Genomic DNA, 24,785 nt, shown 5'->3' on the forward strand with positions numbered 1-24,785 from the left:
AATCAGCTTTTTTTTTTTGTATGATTTTAGTGGATATGGCTTTCTTGTATCCGTTAAAGCATTTTGTTTTGTCACAGACATTACGCTCTGAATACACACAACCCTGTTACTAAAACCTTTTTAGCTATATAGAAGAAGAGACAAAAAGTGAGCTACACGACTCAGCAGAAATGACATCAAGCTAATTGCTCATTTCCATTTTTCAAATTTTTTTCCACAGTTTTCAGCTGCAATGGAGTGTGCAGCCATGTTACTCATATTATCAGAAAAATACATACTAATATCAAAGCATTTCCTTTTTTATTCTATAGCTAAGTTTGCTCTTGACCAGTTAGCTTAGCAGCTAACACAGCATGTACTCGAGCAATTTGCACTGTCACTTGCAACCCTGTTGGTGTAATTAGAGTAATACTCAAATTGAATTAGTTTTCAAATACAATCTAACTTTCTTTGTTTAATCATCAAGCTTTTATTCAGCAATATTTTTAAATACATGTTTTGCAGGTGCCCTAGTATCTGTAACAGCAGCACATGACAAATAAAAGGTCGCATTAAAAGTGTACCATTGATGGTTGAACTGGACGTTTAGAGATTTCTGTAGTTCTCCAGGAAAGCAGACTGGTTGAACTGGACGTAATAAATTTTATGATGGGTTATTACCTGTTTTTCTTGAAAACATAACAAAAAAACAAAAAAAACAAAAAAAAAACTAGAAAATTGGATGTAAATAATGTAAAGCTGAAACTGAACTAAAATTTTGAAATGTAGATGTGAGATTTGGATTGCTTTGAATAGGTCAAGGAATGTGTAAGGAGGGAGTAATATTGTAAAATGTTTGTTAATTTGGAATTTTATTTTTACCATTTTGGTAATTATGATGGTAATACATCCCAAAATGTACTGAATGAGCTGACAATTTGGAAGTTAGAATTATTTGAATCGGTCAAGAAATATTGAAGGACGAGGCTATTACATAAACTATTCCTTTAACTATTGAAATTTTATTGGATTTTTTTTCTTTTTTGAATCTTATTGTTCGAAGTGTGGAATTTGAGGAAAGTGGAAAAATGTTCCCAGGATGCTGCGAATGAACTGAACGATTTGAAATTGTCATAAGAATGGTGGAGTACGAATACAGAATGGTTTGAATTAGTGGAGAAATGTGAAGTATCAAAAATTGGTGGAATAACAATAATAAGGGTGTAAAATAACTTGTGAATGTTAATTTGTTTTTGACAAAGGTGTTGTTTTATTTTGAAGGATTGAGGCAGGAAGTTTTATTGTGTTTGCGCGATACGGAGCGGAAAGCAAGTCGCTCGCCATTTTGAAAAAATAAAAAAATAAAAAATCGGCTCGTTACTGAGCAGCGAGTTGTTTGAGGGCAACGTGATATATCGGCTCGAAGATAATGCGTCTTCCAGAGCTGCTTTAAAATTCGCCACCACGTTGCCATTTAATCATTCATCATACTGTAGTACTTTTCTAACCCCATATTACTCTTCCAGCCATGTCTACAGATACAGCAGCCGACCAGGTAAAGTTAGCTTTTGTCGCTTAGGCCCCGTAGTGAAATGCTACTGCTACTAGCGTGTGTTAGTCTTCCTCGCTGTGATATTTGTAGTTTGCAAAGTGTATCCATTGTGTCGTAAATATGTTAGAATGTACCGGTATACCGCAATAATGTCGTTCGGATACCTATATGTTAGTATAACGCCCGTTTTTCGCTGTAATGCCTAGCTCGTGGTTGCGTTGTCTGTATGGTGTCGATTGGCTGAATTGTTCCCTCCTCCTTTTCACTGAAATATTTACACGGAAATCCTTGTTGTTAAATGCAAATGCACTTGTATGCGGCTTGGAAAGACGCAGGAGCGTAACAGGAAAGACGATTTAAAAAAATAATAATAATAATTAATGAGTGGCGTTGTCGCTTCATTTAGGACAAACATCGTGCAGAACAAAGTTTAATTTCAATGTAACCAAAACGGCCCCTTCCGATACGTTCTCCATCACAGTCTGCGTTGTACACGTTTTGGACTTTGTCCATTCTGCAGTATAAACATTTATTAATTTTCATGCATATGGTCTTCTCACTGCAGGCGGCGGCAGCAGCAGCAGAGTATGTCCCGGAGAAGGTGAAGAAGGCAGAGAAGAAGTTGGAAGAAAACCCATATGACCTTGACGCTTGGAGCATTCTGATTCGAGAAGCACAGGTTTAGTGACTCAAGAGTTGCATTACTGCAGAGGGTTTAAAATAATAATGGGCTTAAAAGTGGGGGTGGGCGGTATTCATTTGGTAAAGCCTTAAAGCTTTATCTTTTGCTCACGTTTTGTGGATGTAAATGCATTCTCCCTCTTTAGAACCAACCTATTGATAAAGCAAGGAAGACATATGAGCGACTTGTCACACAGTTTCCAAGTTCTGGCAGATTCTGGAAGCTATTCATTGAAGCTGAGGTCAATAATTTTTTCCTTTCATTCGTATGCATGCCATTTTTCCTTACATGATCAACAATGTGTTTTTCACACTGTTTCCTACGTCGATGGGGTTTAAAGTCACAATTCTTAATTTGAGCTGCTTGCTGAAAGCTCTGTTCAAGGATATCCCTGCCAAAGAATACACAGCCATCTGTCCATATTTAACAATGATTATTAAGGATTGTGCCTTTAAACATAAAAATGGGAGTTTATTTATTCCCAGGATTTAATTAGTATTTTTCTCGTCATATTTTAAATGGGGTAAAATGCATTTGTTGCATGTTTGGTTTGCAACAGTATTAAAACAATTTTAATGGTATTTGGAGTGCATTAGCCTTTTATTCACTTGTTGTGTCAATTTATTGCCTCCTGTGTCATTTCTTTTGGAATATGATGAACAAATACTCTGCTTTTGTTACATTCCCCACCACCTTCCCACTGAATGAATGGAAAAAGGACCAGTCTACCATTTTTTGTTTTTGCTATATATATTTTTTTAAATAACGCAAGCAACAACAGAGAACTTTTTAAGCCCCTTCATTTTTTTGTTAAAAAAAAAAGAGCATTCAACTGTGCTGGGCGTTAACACTATCTTTTAAGTCTCCTTACTCTAATAATCTGCTTGGCAAGGTCTAATGTAGTGGGTAACATCCAAATGTAAAAGGAGTGCACTATCATGGAAAATTAAACCATCATTGCAGCAAGATCCAGTGGACCTCAGGAAGCAGGTAGCGGAAAGAACCCGGGGAGGGAAATCTCTCGCATATTGGTGATTATTGGGCAAAGTTGATTTGAATCTTAAAGCAACTGTAGGGAACCATTTCAGTTTCAAGTCGTCTCAGGCCCATGCAAAGTTTATAACAAATGTTATTTTTATGAGAATTTGTAGGTTAAATATTTGAGTGGTTTTTATCACAGGTACTTAGCCCACAGGCTGCAGATTCCCCACCCCTGTCTTAAAGTATTTTACTTGTTAAGCTTATATAAGAAGAATACAAGGTTAGAAAAGCATGGTAGTTGTCTCACGTTTCTTAGGAGGTATTAAGTTTGGCAGCAGGAGTAAGTGCAATTCATGTTGCTTTAATGCTGCGGTCAAGAATATACGTTCACCATAACAGTAGTCTTCAAGCTTTCCTCCTACAGCAGTTGTGTTTAGTGTTTTTCTTTAGATCAGGACAATTTGATCAGCGATTGATCCATAGTTATTGTTTCGGTCAATGAATGACAGGTCTGTGTATATGCTGGTTGGTTTGAGGCGCTCAAGATTGCACTAAGGCAGGATTGAAGTCTTTACGATGTGTCAAAGCTATTTTGGGTTTCTTGGTGTAGTGTTTTCTCCTTTGGAAGACTTGCAGTCAGCATTTCTTCACAGTGTTAATTGCCTTTACCCAGAACCTGTATTTGGTCATTTGCTGACCTCTGGTGTATACTAAGAGTTGAATGTCAAATGTAGGTGATCTCCCCTTTTCATGGTTTGCAATGAAGTGAAAGTCAGCACAGCGCTGCACCTTTTAAGGTTGGCTAAGCTTCTCTAAGCATTGGTTGCTTGCATACCGCCAGTGAGCCCCTTCAGCCCCCTTGAAGTACATCATAAAGTTGCTGAGTCTGGATTTACTTTGGAGCATTCATCAGACATGTGATCTCAAAAGCATGAATATTTACAATTTATCAATTTGGTAAAGCACATTGACCGGCCACACGTTATGGCCACTTCCCCAATGAAATGATATACACAATACTGACACAAATAATTGAACAATGTTTATGATTGTGGTTTAGGAGCTGGGAGCGTATTTTGTTTTAATGAAAGCTTTTCCTCATATCTTTACTACATCATATGTGGGAGTCAAATATTAGGAACCTCACTTAGCATGATGCAGTGCAATTGTCAGTTTGATGTAGCTCTTCTACTGGATTGTACATGGGGCCACAATGTGTATTTTTTTCCCCACTCCTTAATGGTAACACAGGTGATCTGAAAAGTCTACATACCCTGGTTCAAATGGCAGTTTTTTTGTCATTGGGGGGAAAAAAAGAGATGCGGGTACTAAAAATAACTGAAATAATCTGGTTGCACTAGTGTCCACATACTCATAACTGGGATGTTGCTATGTTCAGAAAAAAAAAAAAAAACAATCACATTCAAACTCATATTCAATTGAGTAAGCACACAGGCCAACATTTCAAGTGCCTCTGATTAACCCCAAATACGTTTCAGATGAGTCACTGATGGTGTATTGGTACACTCGCCTGACTTTGGTGCAGGCAGCGTGGGTTCAGTTGCCACTCAGTTACGGTGTGAATGTGAGTGCGAATGGTTGTCCGTGTCTATATGTGCCCTGCGACTGACTGGCGACCAGTTCAGGGCGTAGTCCGCCTTTCGCCCAAAGTCAGCTGGGATAGGCTCCGGTGTCCCGCGACCCTAACCAGGATAAGCGGTGTTGAAAATGGATGGATGGACGTTTCAGATGTTCTTGTAGCATTTTCCTGACTTTTTTATTTTTTTGCTTTCTAGCAGAATCCTTAAGTTTCTGTTACTTGGAACAGTTCAGAATGTCTTCCACCTTGTCTCAGGCCCGAGTTCCAACTGAAGGCCTCAATTCCAGCTGAAGAAAAATAGCCCCTAAGCACCATGCTTCACTGTAGGTATGGTGTTCTTTTGGTGATGGTCAGTGTCGTGTTTCGGACAAACATACCCTTTGGTTTTATGACTCAAAAAATGCAACCTTGATTCGATTGGACTATAACAAAATTGCCAAAACACGTGGGAAAATGTATTATGGTCTGATAAAACCGAGGTTGAATATTTTGGGCCATAATTCCAAAAGGTATGTGTGGTGCAAACACAACTGCTTGTCACCAAAAGAAGACAATGCCGAGAGTGTATCACAGTGGGTCTGTTTTCAAATATCAGTCAGTGTTAGCACAAAACCTTAAGGCTTCTTCCAGAAGGGGAAAAAAGCCTACTAAAACAGCTGAAATTTATTTCGGGTTGATCAACCGCACTTTAAATAGTGGCGGAAGTTTATTGACTCCCATTTAACATGAGTTTGAATGTGATTGGGTAATTCTGAACTCGAGGCTGACATGGGAGAGTTTGAATGTGATTGGGTAATTCTGAACTAGAGGGAGTGTAATTTTAACTCACCCCTCTATCCCACTCCAGAGAGTGTGATCCCAATCCGGAGTATTGTTTAAAAAAAGAAAACCCTGGTCCCTCCCACAGATTTATCCCAATCCCAAACCAACATTTTCCAGAATCCCACTCCCGCCCCTTCGCCCACCATTCATTTATTTATTTTTTATTTTTTGTCTTTGTTCCCGCCCACTCCTGGTGACTTTCGTTCCTGCTGCTGCCCAATCCCGTGATTCATAGTTACATTCACTCCCATCCCACAGGACCCATTGGGAATATCATCCTCTATTCTGAACACAACCACATCACAGTTATAAGTGTGTGCATAGTTGTGCAATTCACTTCCTCTCCAAAAAATATTTTACAATTGAGTTATGCAGTTTGTCTTTGGTCTTATTTTTTATATCACAAAATGCTGGCATTTGAACAAGGGTGTGTAGGACTGAAGCTTAAATTAAAAAAATGAATCCCACTCAGTCATAGGTAACTGGGTTTCACAGTACAACGATGTAGTATTCAGATACTGAGTGAATAAGTTGTTTTTTCATTATTTCTTTCAGATGTATTTTCCTATTGAGCTTAATGTGTTGATGTAAAATAGGCTCACAGTAATTGATGACATTTTTAAGGGGTGCAACTACCAAGATTTGCCTCAACAAAACAGGTGTTTAGTGAATCTGTTTCAGAGGAACATGAGTGAACAGGTCTTATGGAAAAAAAGGTTTCGGTCCTATGACTTCATGTGCTCCCGTAGCTGTCATGCAAGTTTAGCTTGGTTTTGCTTCATAAAAATAAAAGTCTCAATTCTACTGGCTGACTTGTTTTTCTCATACAAAAACATACGCCTAAACAGTGGACTCTTATCTTATTTCAATGATCATTTTTGTATTCCTCTTTACTCTTTCACACAGCGCTGGAATAGTGGAATCCTTTTTATCTGGAGAGCTATTAGAACAAAAAACCGTCTGTCCCAAAGGATGTTCACATTGGTCACTCAGGAAATTAATTCGAAGAACGTCTGCAAAGAGAATATACACCACAGAGGCAGTTTTTCTTTGTATCTCCTTTCCTTCAAATTGTATTTACATCTTACTATAACTGGTATTTTTCAGTGTTTTGAGGCACAATCTACCCCACAAAATAATAATAAACCTTTTGTGCAAGTAATTTGTCATTCTTGTGTGAATTTCACTTTGTTGATTTGCAGAGTTGTGTTTGTCTACCCAAATTTGCATGAATGCATGTTTCCTGGAAGCCATAATATTTTTTAAAATTACTCTTTAAATAATTTTGCATTTATATTTGTCTTATTTGCAGGTTAAGGCAAAAAACTATGACAAGGTAGAAAAGGTGAGTGTCCCTATGAATTTGGAATGGAGTCTAGCACTTTTTAATTTAAGTTATTGATTTCCTGGGGATGAAATATATTTTGCATTCATTTCATATTCTGGTGTCGTGTGCTTTGAAAATATTATAAGGCAACATGAAAGGAGTGTTGTTTTGTTCCACTCATTTCAGGGAACACAAACAACCACAAACTTGCAGGCTGGCACTCTGTATTAATTTCCCCACATACTAGCCTGCTATATTATATTTTGTTTGTTGAGCCCAGAGTCACATTCTAAGAGATTTTTTACAGTTGATTACCTCCCACAATTTTTTTTATAATGGCTCGGAATTCCAATCATGTTCTCAAAATTTACTTTTTAAACTTAAATACATTGATGCCACCTCTACTTCTAAGTAGTCCTCATGTATAATATGCAATCTTCTTGCTGCAGTTGTTTCAGAGATGCCTGATGAAAGTGTTGCACATCGACCTGTGGAAATGTTACCTCGCGTATGTGCGAGAGACCAAAGGAAAGCTCCCAAGCTACAAGTAAGTAAGCGTGACTCCTGTAAATCTTCCTGATGAATATTCAATGAGTTCAAGACACATTTTGCTGCCCGCAGGGAGAAGATGGCCCAGGCATACGACTTTGCCCTGGATAAAATTGGCATGGAAATTATGTCATATCAGGTACATTAAATATACAGTGCTGTAAAAACATTATTGGCCACCTTCTCAAATTCTTATACTTTTGCATAGTTTCCTCACTTTATTGTTTAATATCATCAAACAAATGTAACTATCAGACAAATATAACCCAAGTGAACTTAAAATGCTGTTTTTAAATGGTGATTTCAGTTATTAAGGGGAAAAAAAAACTATTCAGTTACCTGTCCCTATATAAAAAAAAAAAAAAGTAATTACCTCCCCTTGTTAAATCTTGAATTAATTATGGCTAATCACAATTTTTGGTTAATTTTCACTGACGACACCCAAGCCTGATTACCTCCAGACCTGTTCAATCAAGAACTCACTTAAACAGAATCTATGCTGACAAAATCAAGTCGGGCAAAAGATCTAAAAAAGCTGCAAAAAAATGGCATGGTCCAAAGAAATTGTAGAACAGTCAAGAAATAAAGTAATTGACATCTGTCAGTCTATAAAGGGTTACAAAAGCCATTTCTAAAGCTTTAGGATTCCAGCGAACCTTAGGGAGAGCCATTATCCTCACATGGAGAGAGCATGGAACAGTGGTGAACCTTCCCAGGAGTGGCCGGCCTACAAAGATTACCTCAAGACTCATCCAGGAGGCCACAAAGGAACTCAGGACAACTTCTAAAGAATTGCAGGCCTTCCTTGCCTCAGTTGAGGTCAGTGTTCATGACCCAACAGTAAGGAAGAGAACCGGGGGAAAAATTATATCCATGACAGAGTTCCAAGGGGAGAACCACTGCTGACCAAAAAGAATGTTAAGACTCATCTTACTTTTGCAAATAAAAACATCTGATTCCCAAGACATTTTGGAGAATATTATATGGACTGACGAGATGAAAGGTGAGCTTTTTGGAATGGGTGTGTCTGGTGTAAATGTTGCACAGCATTTGAGAAAAATAACATCTCCACAGTCAAACGTGGTGGTGGTAGTGTGATGGTCTTGGGCTGCTTTGCTTCTTCAGGACCTGGACAAATTGCTGTGATTGATGGAACCAATCTGCTCTTTAACAGAAAATCCTAAAGGAGAATGTTCAGCCATCAGTTTGTGACCTCAAGCAGAAGTGCACTTGGGTTCTGCAGCAGGACAACAATCCAAAACACACCAGCAAGTCAACTTCTGAATGGCTTAAAAAAAAAAGAAATTAAGGTTTTGGAGTGGCCTCATCAAAGTCCAGACTTGAATCCGACTGAAAGGCAGCGGCATAACCTTAAAAAGGCCCTTTGTGATCGAAAACTCTCCATGTTTGCTGAATTCAAACAATTCTGCAAGGAAGAGTGGGCCAGAATGTCAAAGAGTTGAAAGACTCATTGCCAACTATAGAAAACGCTTGATTTCAATTGTTGCTGCTGTGGGTGGCCAAATCAATTAGGTTTGGTGGGCCATTACTTTTTCACACAGGGCCAGGTAACTTTGAATAGTTTTTTTCCATAATAAATGAAATCACCATTTAAAAACTGCATTTTGAATACACTTGAGTTATAGTTGTCTATTTACATTTGTTTGATCTTAAAGTGAGGAAACTGCAAAAATATAAGAATTTGAGAACGCCAATACATTTTTACGGCACTGTACATATTTTAAAATGTACATTTACAACTGTTCTCTAATGATTTGTGGTCCTTTTCACAGATTTGGGTTGACTACATCAACTTCCTCAAGGGAGTGTGAGTGATTTCCTCTCCAGTTATCTTTGTATGTTATCTTAACATTGATGCTGATGTTGTTTTATGTACCACTAGTGAGGCTGTGGGCTCATATGCAGAGAACCAGCGGATCACAGCAGTGCGGCGAGTCTACCAGAGGGGCTGTGTGAATCCCATGATTAACATAGAGCAACTTTGGAGAGATTATAGCAAATATGAGGAGGTGAGGTCATCAAGCTTTTGTACAGCTTCAATATGTTTTCACTATTAATGCTGATGGTTGGTTAATTAACACATCAGGGAATCAATATACACTTGGCCAAAAAAATGATTGAAGATCGAAGCAGAGACTACATGAACGCCAGGAGAGTAGCGAAGGTAAGATACCCAGGCACCCGCAAAAAAATTTAAATGTACAACCTTGTTCCTTCAATGTCAAGATGGTCTTGCTGAATCAGCGGTTGTCTGGTGTGGGCAGGAGTATGAGACTGTGATGAAAGGGCTGGACAGGAACGCACCGTCGGTGCCGCCCCAGAACTCCCCCCAGGAGGCCCAGCAGGTGGACATGTGGAAGAAGTACATCCAGTGGGAAAAAAGCAACCCGCTGCGCACAGAAGACCAGACTCTCATCACAAAGAGAGGTGACATGTTGTCGTGTATGACTCTGCTAATTAGCGTGTAAGCACTGCAGGAAATTGTGTTTTCTGACTCCTTTGTCTCATTGCAGTGATGTTTGCCTATGAGCAGTGTCTGCTGGTGCTAGGGCACCATCCTGATGTGTGGTACGAATCAGCTCAGTACCTGGAGCAGTCCAGCAAGTTGTTGGCAGAGAAAGGGGTATGATATTCATTATGTTAGTGTGATCGCCTGTATTAACATATGAGATGAGAGCCTGAGACTTATCAACCTCAAAGCTTCATGACATACAGAATCCAAAGACTGAAGACACTGTGAAGATGAATGCACGTACTCTTAATTGTGTACAGACCAGTACGCTTCGTATTGGTACATATGGATGTCTATGACCCTGCTTTACTACAACCCCAATTGCAGTGAAGTTGGGACGTTCTGTTAAACATAAATAAAAACAGAATACAATGATTTGCAAATCATGTTTGACCTATATTTAGTTGAATACACAACAAAGACAAGATATTTAATGTTCAAACTGATAAACTTTATTATTTTTAGCAAATAATCATTAACTTAGAATTTTATGGCTGCAACACATTCCAAAAAAGCTGGGAAAGGGTCATGTTTACCACTGTGTTACATCACCTTTTCTTTTAACAGCATTCAATAAATGTTTGGGAACTGAGGACACTAATTGTTGAAGCTTTGTAGGTGGAATTCTTTCCCATTCTTGCTTGATGTACAGCTTCAGCTGTTCAACAGTCCGGGGTCTCCGTTGTGGTATTTTACGCTTCATAATGCGGCACACATTTTCAATGGGAGACAGGTCTGGACTGCAGGCAGGCCAGTCTAGTACCCGCACTCTTTTACTACGAAGCCGCGCTGTTGTAAAACGTGCAGAATGTAGTTTTCCATTGTCTTGCTGAAATATGCAGGGGCGTCCATGAAAAAGACGTTGCTTGGATGGCAGCATATGTTTCTTCAAAACCTGTATGTACCTTTCAGCATTAATGGTGCCTTCACAGATGTATAAGTTACTCATGCCATTGGCACTAAGACAGCCACATACCATCACAGATGCTGGCGTTTGAACTTTACGTCCATAAGACTCCGGATGTTTTTTTTCCCTTTGGCCCGGAGGAAACGACGTCCACAATTTCCAAAAACAATTTGAAATGTGGACTCGTCGGACCACAGAACACTTTTCCACTTTGCATCAGTCCATCTTAGATGAGCTTGGGCACAAAGAAGCCGGCGGCGTTTCTGGGTGTTGTTGATAAATGGCTTTTGCTTTGCACAGTAGAATTTCAAGTTGCACTTACGGATGTAGCGCCGAACTGTATTTACTGACATTGGTTTTCTGAAGTGTTCCTGATCTCATGATATCCTTTACACATTGATGTCGGTTTTTGACTCGTTGGACTACAGAACACTTTTACAAGTGTTCCTGAGCCCATGTGGGGATATCGTTTACACATTGATGTCGGTTTTTGATGCAGTGCCGCCTGAGGGATCTAAGGTCACAGGCCATTCAATGTTTGTTTTGGGCCTTGCCGCTTACATGCAGTGATCTCTCCAGATTCTCTGAACCTTTTGATGATGATATGGAGCGTAGATGATGAAATCCCTAAATTCCTTGCAATTGTACGTTGAGGAACATTGTCCTTAAACTGTTCGACTATTTTCTCACGCACTTGTTTCCAAAGAGGTGAACCTCGCCCCATCTTTGCTAGTGAATGACTGAGCAATTCAGGGACGCTCCTTTTATACCCAATCATGGCACCCACCTATTTACCTGTGGGATGTTCCAAACAGGTGTTTGATGAGCATTCCTCAACTTTTCTTTTTTGCCACCTGTCCCAGCTTTTTGGAACGTGTTGCAGCCATAAAATTCTAAGTTAATGATTATTTGCTAAAAAAAATAAAGTTTATCAGTTTGAACATTAAATGTCTTGTCTTTGTAGTGTATTCAATTAAATATAGGTTGAACGTGATTTGCAAATCATTGTATCCTGCTTTTATTTGTTTAACACAAGGTCCCAACTTAATTAGAATTGGGGTTGTAGTTACTGTATCTTAGTCAAAGCAGAAACTTTGATAGAGCTCTTGTTTTGGATCACACTAAAGTGTAAAGGTGTACCTAGTGTTTTCGAAATCATCAAACTGCCTTGTCTAAACACTAATGGCTGCGTTTTGTCCATCTCAGGACATGAATAACTCCAAGCTATTCAGCGACGAAGCCGCTAACATCTATGAGCGTGCCATTGGGACACTACTGAAGAAGAACATGCTTCTTTACTTCTCATTCGCCGACTACGAAGAAGTGGGTCACCCGATGAACTGTTAATGCTCTTTAAAACAATCGGAGACATACTGGAGTGGATCCTTCATATTTATCTGCTTTTTGCTATCCTTACAGAGCCGTATGAAGCATGAGAAGGTGCACACCATCTACAATAAACTGCTGGCCATCGAGGACATCGACCCCACGTTAGTGTACATCCAGTACATGAAGTTCGCCAGGAGGGCGGAGGGCATCAAATCGGGCCGCATAATTTTCAAAAAGGCCCGCGAGGATCTGCGCACACGCCACCACGTGTACGTCACAGCAGCTCTGATGGAGTACTACTGCAGCAAGGTGAGGCGTGCCTGTAATGTTACCCAGAAGGTGATAAAGACACTTACAAAATCGTCCTAATGTTTTGTCTTTTTTTCCCAACAGGATAAATCTGTGGCCTTTAAGATTTTTGAACTTGGTTTGAAGAAATATGGCGACATTCCAGAGTACATACTCGCATACATCGATTACCTCTCGCACCTTAATGGTGGGTTCTGTATTCATTTATTTTATCAACGGCAGTGAGTAGCTGGTGCCTATTGGTGGGAAGACTTTGTTTGCACCAATGGTGCCATTTTAAATGATAATTTTAATATTTGTAATTTTTAGTATTATAACATTTTTAATGTTTTTAAAATTTATAATTAACATGTTTTTGTTCCCACCCAGAAAAATGTATGTTATAGTTAAAATGAAATTTAAGAGAACAATTTGTTTGGAGACTGCTATGGTTAGCAATTGCATTAGCAACATGACAATTGGTGGTATCAGTCATAGTAAATGTAACTAGCCACATAGTGGGTCTACCTATTTATTTTTTTTAGGAAGCAGTGCAGGCTGCTAGGGGGCGCTGTAAATTCACTGAGGCACGATGTCCCTTACGGCAGAGGCCACTCGTTGAAGAAATAAAAAATTGAGGAAAGTGTTGTTTGAGAGTGATACTTTGGGTCATTTGCCACCCAGGAAGCTGAAATATGTAGAGAAAACACTCCCTGTAGTCATGTAATTGATTTTTATCTTTCTACTTACCTGCAGAGGATAACAACACCAGGGTTCTGTTTGAACGGGTCCTTACCTCAGGGAACCTCTCACCAGAGAAATCAGGGTACCTGCAGTGTTCATTATATTGACTCATTGACCAATCGGTCTCTCAGGCATCATTTTGATTGGCTTTTACTGCGTCTCCATCCTCTCAGAGAAATCTGGTCTCGTTTTCTGGCCTTCGAGAGCAACATCGGTGACTTGGCAAGTATTCTGAAGGTGGAGCGGCGCCGTTTCACTGCCTTCAAGGAGGAGTACGAGGGCAAAGAGACGGCCTTGCTCGTGGATAGATACAAGTTCATGGACCTGTATCCCTGCTCCGCCAGTGAACTCAAGGCTCTGGGATACAAGGTGTGTGCTTTGACCATCACCGGTGCCTAATAACAGGACCAGACTACAGGATTTTAACAACCTTATTGGCTCACTTTGCTATCGCGGGCGATTGCCCAGATCGTGCCCGACATATCTGGTCAGGAATGACAAAACCCCTTGTAGTGTGACATAACCCACGATCAATGATTTGCCAATATGGTAGCTCCACGATGCCATAATGACATGTCTAGCATGTTTGATTTTTGTGGGATATCTTCGACATATGAACGGCAACCCTCTGACACAGCACCTTAACATCGACCAATAGGATTGCGTCTTGAAACGGCGCATCATCTCCCTTGCGCGCTGTTGTCGACATTTATTCGCACGCACAAACCAACCAGTTACTAAAAGCGCATGAATCGACAGAACGTCGGCATGGTTACCTACAAATGTTAGCGCTAGCGCTCGCTATCTACATAATGTTATATTGCCTGCTTGTTAGCAGTATTAAATGTACATGAACATTACCTCAAGCGGTCCTTGAAGAATGGACAGCCCAAAACGTCCTCCCTGGAGCACCCAGGGACGACACCCCCCCCCCCCCCCCCTTTTTATTATTATTATAATTTTTTTCTTCAACAAAACATTGCTGCGTTTGTTGTTGTTGCAGTTCTATCCGGTGGCGTTGACTTGTTTCCCGGTCCTGCCTCTCCCGACAGTTTATTTTGACAAGATTAGCCCAATGATCGTAGAAGTTTGGATGCGGTGATATCATAATACTGTATATGTCTTGTAGTGTTATCACTGTTTTGACCAAGACAAGATTTTATGAGAGTAATCTGCTGTAGTGCCATCGTGAGAGGCCACATTTGTCTTCTTGTCTGAGCCAATCATAATAGTGAAAACAACAGGCTGTCCCACTGGATGAATGAAAATCTTAAACCATACGTCTTAATCCAGTAGTGTCACACTCTTCTTCATCCCAGGCCACATTGTAGTTATAGTTGCCCACAGGGGACCAGTTATAACTATGAAACCACATAGCCCACAGGCACCAGGTAGCCCCCAAGGACCACATGATTAGTCTGGGGGCCTGTTCTAAAAATAGGTCACAGATAATGGGACATTAAGATTTCCTCGGAATGATGTAGACGTGATTATTTGCACATTGCTTTTGTCGTTAAAGGTCAGAGGACAAAGATGTTAAACAATTTCTTGATAACTTTAGAACCCCTTTAGAACCCACATCTGCCATTTTGAAGTGATAATATAGCAGCTATACAGCAGTTAAATCGATAAATATGATTCAGAATGTGCCTTCTGCTTTTTGCATCCGGCGCTGTGACGTAACACGAGCCAAACAGCATGTTCATTTGCCTGTGTGTGCTACTGTTCTATGCTTGTTGTTCCCGTCTTTGTATATTTGTTGTCTTATGATTTAGCGATGTCACGATGGTTTATTGTGTGGCATTTGGTTGTACAAGCAGTGGCGAGTTTTTTTTGGCTTTCCAAGTGAAAAAGGAATACGTGAGCAGTGGATACTGAAAGTCAATCGACAGGGGAAGGAACGTGGTCAGCTATGGGTGCCTAGCAAGCATTCCAAACTCTGTGCTGATCACTTCGAACTGGCGTGTTTTGAGAAAGACTTAGCAGAAAGCATTTGATACACAGGTGTAGTTAGGCAGAGGCTGAAACCAGCTGCGGTGCCAACTAGTTTTCCTACCTCAACCGTCAGCAAGAGAACTAAATCTCGTAGCCGCCACGGTGCAGCAGCGAAGCGGCGAGCATTTCCTTGTATATACCTACGACTCTATTATGGTTATTATGCACCGGGCAGTAGAAAAAAAGACCCACGAAGTACTTTTCAGTACTGTCTGTATTTTGCTTGTATGACAAGCCAACAGACTTTCTACTACTTTTCTACTGCCACACCCCGGTGTCTTGAGCTTCGGGTATGTTCAGGGAGTGCTCAATACGCGTAATAAAAACCTAATTTTTAGCTTAAACCATAGTTGACAACTTGCTGGAAGTGACATCCATGTATTACATAACATATAAAGAATGCAAATATGAATTTTAACTGACCCCATAACATCTTTGTCCTCTGACCTTTAATGTGCAAACAAAAACATGCAACACCATATGACAGGGAAGATAGTGGAAGGACATTGGTTCAATTCCTCACAGCTCTAGCTGACTATCCATCCATCCATCCATTTTCTACCACTTATCCTGAGGTCAGGTCGCGGGGGCAGTTGCTTTAGCAGGAACACCCAGACTTCCCTCTCCCCAGCCACTTCATCCAGCTCTTCCGGGGGGGGGGGGGTTCCCGAGGTGTTCCCAGGCCAGCTGAAGGATGTAGTCTCTCCAGCGTGTCCTGGGTCATCCCCGGGGTATCCTCCCGGTGGGACGTGCTCGGAACACCTCACCGAGGGAGGCGTCCGCAAGGCATCCGAATCAGATGTCCCAGCCACCTCATCTGGCTCCTCTTGATGTGGAGGAGCAGCGGCTCTACTCTGAGATCCTCCTGGATGATGAGCTTCTCACCCTATCTCTAAGGGAGAGCCCGGACAACCTGCGGAGGAAACCCATTTCGGCCGCTTGTATCCGGGATCTTGTTCTTTCGATCACGACCCACAGCTTGTGACCATAGGTGACGGTAGGAACGTAGATCGACCGGTAAATTCGAGAGCTTCGCCTTTCGGCTTAGCTCCTTCTTCACCACAACGGACCGATACAAAGTCTGCATCACTGCAGACGCTGCACCGATACGCCTGTCGATCTCCCGTTCCATTCTTCCCTCACTCGTGAACAAGACCCCAAGATACTTGAACTCCTGCACTTGGGGCAGGATCTCATCCCCGACCCGGAGAGGGCACGCCACCCTTTTCCGACTGAGAACCATGGTCTCAGATTTGGAGGTGCTGATTCTCATCCCAGCAGCTTCACACTCAGCTTCGAACCGCTCCAGTGAGAGTCGGAGGTCACGGCTTGATGAAGCCAACAGAACCAAAAGCAGAGATGCAATACTGAGGCCACCAAACCGGACCCCTTCTACGCCTCGGCTGCGCCTTGAAATTCTGTCCATAAAAGTTATGAACAGAATCGGTGACAAAGGGCAGTCTTGGCGGAGTCCAACCCTCACCGGAAACGAGTCCGACTTACTGCCGTACCAAACTCTGACTCCGGTCGTACAGGGACCGAACAGCCCGTATCAGGGGGTTCGGTACCCCATACTCCCGAAGCACCCCCCACAGGACACCTCGAGGGACACGGTCGAACGCTTTCTCCAAGTCCATAAAACACATGTAGACTGGTTGGGAGAACTCCCATGCACCCTCGAGGACCCTGCCAAGAGTGTAGAGCTGGTCCACTGTTCCACAGAACTTTGCTCATGTTCTACCGACAGAACTGGCTGACTATATTAACAAAATATTTTATCTATTCTTATATTAAAAAACTCCATATTATCAGTGTGATCGTAGTGTTTTAACTAAAGCATTCTGAGTAATGCATTTTTACAATTATGTACTGTATTAAAAAAGAAAACATTCACTCCCATTTATTGAGTGTCCCTGAACTTACCTCGCGCACTCACGCAGCTGCCTCGTGCCTGCTTAATTTCATTCTGAAGAGGGAAATAGGAAATGCAGCCAGACGTACAATCTTTTGAGCATGTCCAAACAGGTCCCTCTCATGGTCACTTTTAATATGCCAGTTGATTGACTGAAAATTACAGTACACTAACATCGCAGCAGACCTTGGGATGTAACTATTGCGGACATGTACGTCGCAATGACAATGCTCAAACAAAATATCATTTAGCCCTCGTCTTCAGTCCTCTTCACATAGATGAATATCGTTATTATTAATAGTACCATATATCCATCCATCCATCCATTTTCTGAGCCGCTTATCCTCACAAGGGTCGCGGGAGTGCTGGAGCCTATCCCAGCTATCTTCGGACAGGAGGCGGGGTACACCCTGAACTGGTTGCCAGCCAATCGCAGGGCACATACATACAAACAAACAACCATCCACACTCACATTCACACCTACGGGCAATTTATAGTCTTCAATTAACCTACCCTGCATGTTTTTGGGATTTGGGAGGAAACCGGAGTGCCCGGAGAGAACCCACGCAGGCACGGGGAGAACATGCAAACTCCACACAGGCGAGGACCGGGGATTGAACCCAGGTCCTCAGAACTGTGAGACAGACGCTCTAACCAGTCGTCCACCGTGCCGCTAGTACCATATAGTTAAAGGTAATTGGAGAAAATTTGTTATTTCAGAAGTGTGTATCAAACAGGTAGCCCTTCAGATTAATAAGTACCCAAGAAGGAGCTCTGAGTTTAAAAAAGGTTGGTGACCCCTGACATAGATGTATGATAATGGTGTGGTGCATACTTTGGTTTTTAGTTCACGGTTTGGATCACATTGGGTACAATAAGGGAACAAAATGCTAAACAAACGTATCTTGTGTAAAAAGGAACTGATCATGACATTTAAACGGGAACAACATCTTTAGGAATTCAATCAGTCACTGATGGTGTAGTGGTGCATTCGCATGGCTTTGGTGCAGACAAGTGCAACAGCTTCAGTAGTGTGAATTATTATGCTATAAAAACACTACTGGCATTTGTTATTGCTTTAACTCTATCTGTAAAGCTTGGCAGAGGCTGTTTAAATGCCACTGGAAGTTGCGTTTTTGCTGTGCTTTTAAAAATTATTATTACACGCTACACTGATACAATCGTGTAATGTCATTTCAAATGAGTTAACGAGTGTGGCATTTAGGTTTGGGTATCGTGAATCGAGAACCAATTGGAACTGTTCAAATTAAAAAATGTCAGTTCCCAGTTTCGATGCCTAGTCCTCCAGCCGCGAAGAAGTAGTGGCGTAAACCAATGTAGAACGGGCACGATGACGCGCTTGTGCCCAATGGCAGCGGCGGCAAACAAAAGTGTGTCTTAACTTTGTTCAAATGGATGACCAGTCACCTCAGTGCAACACTTGTCATAAGATCACTAACCTTTTTCCTCATCGGTGGGTAGGGAAAGGAATCAGCGTTTTAGAGCATTTGGTTCCATCCATTAAAAAATCACCAGTGCCGTGTGACGTTACTTTTTGTGCCAAAATGCTGAGTTCTGGTGCGTACCCTTTAAAATAAAAGGCTACAAACTTGAAACAAGAAGTCAAGTTAAAACTATATAAACCATTATAGTTTTAACATATATAAACCATTTGACGCGATGAAACAGCATACAGGGGCAACTATATAGCATTGTTAAAATAACTATTGCTGTCAGTGAAGTCAACTCTCAGTCAACTGGTTGAGTGAAACAATAAAATAAAGCAGTTAAAATAACTATTTTAACAATGCTATATTTAACTTTTAGCTGAAACATGAATGAATGAATATTAAGTCAATTGTGTTAGTTCCATACCCATTGCCTTTTAGTTCATAGGTTTGATATTGATACTGGTTATAAAGAACCTCGAGTCGAATGTTCATTTTCGTCTATGCTGCGGGCTGCTAAGAAAATGGATGTTCATAATTTTGATACCCTTTATTTAAACCATGCAAACCTTTTTGACCCAGACCCCTAAAAGAATTGGAATCGAGAATTGTTTGGAACCGGAATCGAACTAAGGAACCGGAATCGCTCAAATTCAAACGATGCCCAACCCTAGATACGGCTCACAAGCAGCCAACAAGACGTTATGTTGCCAAGCAAGCTAGTGCCAGCACTAACGGTTGTACGTAAACATGCCGGCGTTATGTCGTATCTTGCTCCTAAGTTTCGGTGTGTGTGAAATAATTAAAGTACAGTAAAGTTAATTACAGTAAGTTAGCACCCATTATTTCTGTCATGTTGTAATGACAGTGACATTCTGCCAAAAGCATATGGCGAGCCAGAAGCTTAGCTCCACTGCTTGTTTACGTTTCGTACGTCGTATGTTCCTCTTGGGAAATATTCCATACGATAACAACAACTATGATGTTATAGCAATACATGGAATGAATACTTATCATTGCAATAATGTAAATGAATCCCGTATATGCTACAGTACAAATGATGTGTGTGTGTGTATACTGTTATATTCCGTCTATTCTACATACGTGTAACAGTACTTCACAGGTGCTATCATCTCCCGTATTTTGTGTGCAATTTATGTAGAAACCACTGCTGCCTCTGTAATGTATAGATCCACCACACCCTTTGTACTTTATGTTCTTATTTTATGTTGAACTTGTGTGTGCATTTCATTATAATTTTTGTTTGGCTGGTTTTTAATAGATGTCAGCAAAAAATTGTGGCACCTACTCGCAGGCCTCATGTAATGACCTTGATGGCCAGATCTGGCCTGTGGGCCTTGAGTTTGCAACCTGTGTCTTACTCTGCTAATGAATTGTGTTTGTAGGATGTGTCTCGTACCAAATTAGCAGCTCTGCTTCCTGAGGCTGTGGCGGCGCCCTCTGCGCCCATGCTGAAGGATGAAATGGACAGAAAACCAGAGTACCCCAAGCCAGACACCAATCAGATGATCCCTTTTCAGCCGCGCCACCTGGCCGGTACATAGTCCTCATTTAACTCTTGAACCGCGACAGTTCTGATGTCTTGTGTTCACAATCGACTCGCTTGTGTCCGCAGCTCCAGGCCTGCACCCTGTCCCCGGTGGAGTGTTCCCTGTCCCCCCAGTGGCCGTCCTCCTAATGAAGCTGCTCCCCCCACCCACGTGTTTCACCGTCAGTAATACTGAACGTCCATAGTGGTCTACTGTTTTCTTTTGTGTGGGTATATGTTTAAAGCATGTGTTGTTGTCTACTGTGTAGGGTCCTTTTGTTCAAGTGGATGAGCTCATTGAGACCTTCAGGAGATCCACACTTCCTGAGAGTAAGTTGTTTTATCTATCTATCTATCTATCTATCTATCTATCTATCTATCTATCTATCTATCTATCTATCTATCTATCTATCTATCTATCTGTCTGTCTGTCTGTCTGTCTGTCTGTCTGTCTGTCTGTCTCTCTCTCTCTGTCTGTCTGTCTCTCTCTCTCTCTCTCTCTCTCTCTCTCTCTCTTTATCTAACTATACATTTCGGGGGATAGGGGCTGAGCTCTGGCACCCAAAAAGCTTTGTAATTTCCTATAGATGCTACAAGATGGTGGCAAAACACTTTTCTATTAGACAAGGCTAAAGGCTAACGAAGGAAGCACCTCTCCTCTCTCCAACATGGCCCCAAGATTGCGCCAAAGCAACATTGTATATTAGACTTGGGTTTGGCCTGAGCACAAAAGCAGCAAATACTGTAGTTTAGTTTTTTAGTGACTATCAGAACATAGCTTCCCTAACAATAAATTAGCGAATTTGCGAATGCCAAGCCGCAAATATGTGGGGTTCACTTTCTAGTGTTATCAATCGTTTAGGTGATACATTATGGTTTTCTACGACTATGCCTTTTGACATTAGAGGCCAAAGGCACAATTTTGGACACAGCTCTCGTGTTAGCTTGTGCACTTATACTGTAGCTAACGAGTGTATAATACAAACCCCAAATTACAATGTAAATGGGACGTTGTCAAACATATTTTCAACCTTTCTTTGTTCAATTGAATACACTACAAAGATATTTAATGTTCAAACTGATTAGCTTTGTTTTTTGCAAATATTCGCTCATTTTGAATTTGATGCCTGCAACATGTTCCAAAAAAGCTAGACAGGGGCATGTTTACCACTGTGTGACATCACCTTTCCTTTTAACAACACTCGAGCATTTGGGACCTGAGGACACTGAATTGTTGAAGCTTTTTAGGTGGAAATCTTTCCCATTCTTGCTTGATGCTTGAACTTTACTTGCTGTCGTATTTTGTGCTTCAGAATGTTCCACATATTTTTAATTGAAGAAAGATCTGTATGTCTAGTACTCACACTCTTTTACTACGAAGTCACGCCGTTGTAACACATGCACAATGTGGCTTGGCATTGTATTGCTGGAATAAGCAGGCACGTCCCCGAAGAAGACTTTGCTTCGATGGCAGCATATGTTGCTCCAAAACCTGTATGTACCTTTGAGCATTAATGGTGCCTTCACAGATGTGTAAATTAACTACTCCCCAATACCATCACAGATGCTCGATTTTGAACTGATAACAATCCAGATGGTCTTTTTACTCTTTGGCATGGAGGACACAATGCTATTGGCGGAGGATAGGGACTGAGCCTCTTGGGCAAATAGTTAAAATCCGCAAATAATTGACACAGTCCCGAAAAGGGGGTTGTAAATGTCTATACATGCCACAAGATGGAGGCAGAGCATGTAAAACGGGGGCTGGTATGCCGTGTGAATTGTAATGTGTTGAAATGTATTTATTTACTGTGGTCTGTTTTTTTGCTCTGTAAAAACACAAACCGCAAAGCGTCACCACTATGCCCCCAGCATGTACACAATTATGCAACCATGTTACATGAACAACTGTATTCAGTCGTTTAATTGTTCCACACAAACAAACCACCTCCACCACATTCGTTAGCATACTAGCCTAAGCAACACGCTAGCATAAACTGACAGGACATCTCACATGGGAAAAAAAATATTTGCACTAGTTTAACACAAAATGTATGGCATTTGCACACAATAATAAATAACTGCAAAGTAGATTACACCAGCTACTAGTAGTAGGTGCATCGGAAGAGGAGAAAAAATATACTTTTAAATTTCATTTTGACTGCACGAGGTGCATCCAAGGACCGCCAACAAAACAGGACATCTCAAATGCAGATGAAAAAACACCATCAGGGAATTAAAAATAACAGTTGTAGTTATATTACAAACATTTACATGATACAATACATACATTTTTACATACAATATTTCACGAGATCGCACCAAAGTACTACTTCATAGGTTAATTGGCAAATGAGGAATCGCAAATATGCAGGGCTTTACTCTATACTTATTATTCCCCCCCTTCAAACAAAAAGCTGTCGAAGCTGCTGTGGAGCTCATCACTGGCAGACTGCCCGATGGTGGCGGCGAGGGCAATGGTGCTGTGGAGAACCACGCTGCCACCAAGTCACTCAAGAGGCCCAACGCAGACTCGGACGAGGAAGACGACAAAGGAGCGGTGGCGCCGCCCGTCCATGACATCTACCGCGCTCGCCAGCAGAAGAGGATTCGATAGAGCGACCATTACAGCGTGAACCTTACAAGAATGTAACAAGCGGCCAAAGGAGGTATTATGTTTGTTTTTGGAGAGTTTTGGACTGACAGAATTTGACCTCTGTACAGCAGACTCACACAGCACATACACACGCACACACACGCACACGCTAAGCCTGAGTGTCCTTGTGTTTTTATGTTGAAAGACTGACTGATCCTGTACAAAGTTTTTAATTCAACCATCGGTTGTGGCAAACAGTTCAGTTTTTGGCCTTGTTATGTTCCAGTGGTGGCAAATATTTTTAGATAAGTGGAGGAGACGATCCCTTTCAATAAAAGTGTACATTAAGTCCATCATGTGTCTTTGTCTCATTGTTCAGCCTTGTAACTCTAAAATCAGATACTTTTCAACCTCAAGTGAGAAATATAAAACACAGTGAAAATATTATACAAAGCCAAAAGCAGTTAACCCACAAATGCTGATAATAAATTGCATAATTAGTTGTATGGCCCTCAGAGGACTCAATAAAAACTGAAATGGCCCCTAATAGAATGGTTTCCCCACTCTTCTTAATTGAGCAATACAACCAACCATCCAGACGTTTCACGCTCGACATGCACAATAGGGGGCAGTATTTGACATCTTTTGGAACTATGGCCACAGAAATGTGAACACGCAGCCGTTGAATCATTCTTTTTCCTTCTATCCATCATTCCATCCAGTTTCTGTTATTAGAGTCACAGGTGAGCTGGAGCCAATCGCAGCTGACTTTCTGTGAGAGAGGTAGGGTACACCCTCGATTGGTCACCTACAAATTGCAGAGCATTGTATGTAACCATTCAGTCACACATTCTAGGTTATATACCATAATTTATCGTGTATAATGTGCACCCATGTATGATACCCACCACCAAACTTGACAACAAAATTCTGGAAAACCCCTCTACCTATGTATAATGCATTCTTACAATGCATGATTTTGCTTCTACCCATATGATAAAAACATGAAATATAGTCTGTATTTTGTCATTTTAAAAAATAATTATTCTGAAGTTAAGCACTTTATTTGAACACGTAATACTTTTTTATTTTTATTTTCGTGCTCTTATTTTGACATTCACAGCCCTACTTTTATTTAGTAACTGAGAAAACACACCTGCGATTGGCTGGCAACAAGTTGAGGGTGTACCTGGCCTCTCGCCCGGAGATAGCTGGGATAGGCTCCAACACGCCCACAACCCTTGTGAGGATAAAGCGGTACAGAAAATGGACGGATGGAAAACACTCAGTTGTGCTCATATGTTTGATTACCCAGGCAGAATTTGTAAGATGGATACAATTCTTTAAAGAACACATGAAGGACCAGGCGAAACACATTTTATTTTAATGGGATTCAATTTAAACTGTCAAGGATTTCAGAAAAGCATTATCATGAGACATAACCATAAAGAAATTAATCGGTTGTTCAGTCATCAGTCGTATTAAAAAAAATAATAATTTCACAAATTCTGCCTGGGTATGTAAACTTATGAGCACAACTGTACAAATATGCAGGCATATTCATCCCAGTCATACTGGAATGAAAGTGTAGGATACATCTTTGTTATAACCTGTAGGTGGTTTTGGCAGACTGGAATGAAAGTGTACACCTTTTTCATAAACTCTCGGTGGTGGTAGCATATTGGAATGAAAGTATACAGCTTTTGCATAACCACTAGAGGGCGGCATACATTTATAAAATGTGAAGGTTTTTTTTCTTTTTCATTTTCCCCTATGCCTATTAATAATGACTTTTGACAATTTGTTTTGGGGGGGGGTGGGGGGGGGGATGTGCATTATACACAAGAAACTACAGTAGTTGTCTGGAAACCTTAAACATGGTTATAGTAAACATTTGTTTATCTGCAATCATGCGATCAATATGATTTGTGCTTGAAATGAGAAAGTTATTGTCACCTAACAAAAGAGCCGCTTCCTTTGTAAACGGAGCC

General features: G+C 41.0%; 1 protein-coding gene across 1 annotated transcript; it reads left to right on the forward strand.

The window, feature by feature from the left end:
* Nucleotides 1-1,348: 1,348 nt before the first annotated feature.
* On the forward strand, nt 1,349-23,147 carry cstf3 (cleavage stimulation factor, 3' pre-RNA, subunit 3). The gene is made up of 20 exons (XM_061666155.1): nt 1,349-1,534; nt 2,097-2,210; nt 2,359-2,454; nt 6,929-6,961; nt 7,393-7,490; nt 7,565-7,631; nt 9,286-9,320; nt 9,396-9,522; nt 9,600-9,677; nt 9,778-9,940; nt 10,027-10,136; nt 12,139-12,255; nt 12,352-12,570; nt 12,655-12,757; nt 13,306-13,375; nt 13,467-13,662; nt 20,056-20,206; nt 20,286-20,380; nt 20,468-20,528; nt 22,616-23,147. Exons 1-20 carry the CDS (start codon nt 1,508-1,510, stop codon nt 22,813-22,815), a joined length of 2,160 nt encoding a protein of 719 aa, XP_061522139.1. The 5' UTR covers nt 1,349-1,507; the 3' UTR covers nt 22,816-23,147.
* The last annotated feature ends 1,638 nt before the right edge of the window (nt 23,148-24,785 follow it).

Source organism: Phycodurus eques, chromosome 2, assembly GCF_024500275.1.
Source record: "Phycodurus eques isolate BA_2022a chromosome 2, UOR_Pequ_1.1, whole genome shotgun sequence".
In the NCBI taxonomy this organism is placed as follows: Eukaryota; Metazoa; Chordata; class Actinopteri; order Syngnathiformes; family Syngnathidae; genus Phycodurus; species Phycodurus eques.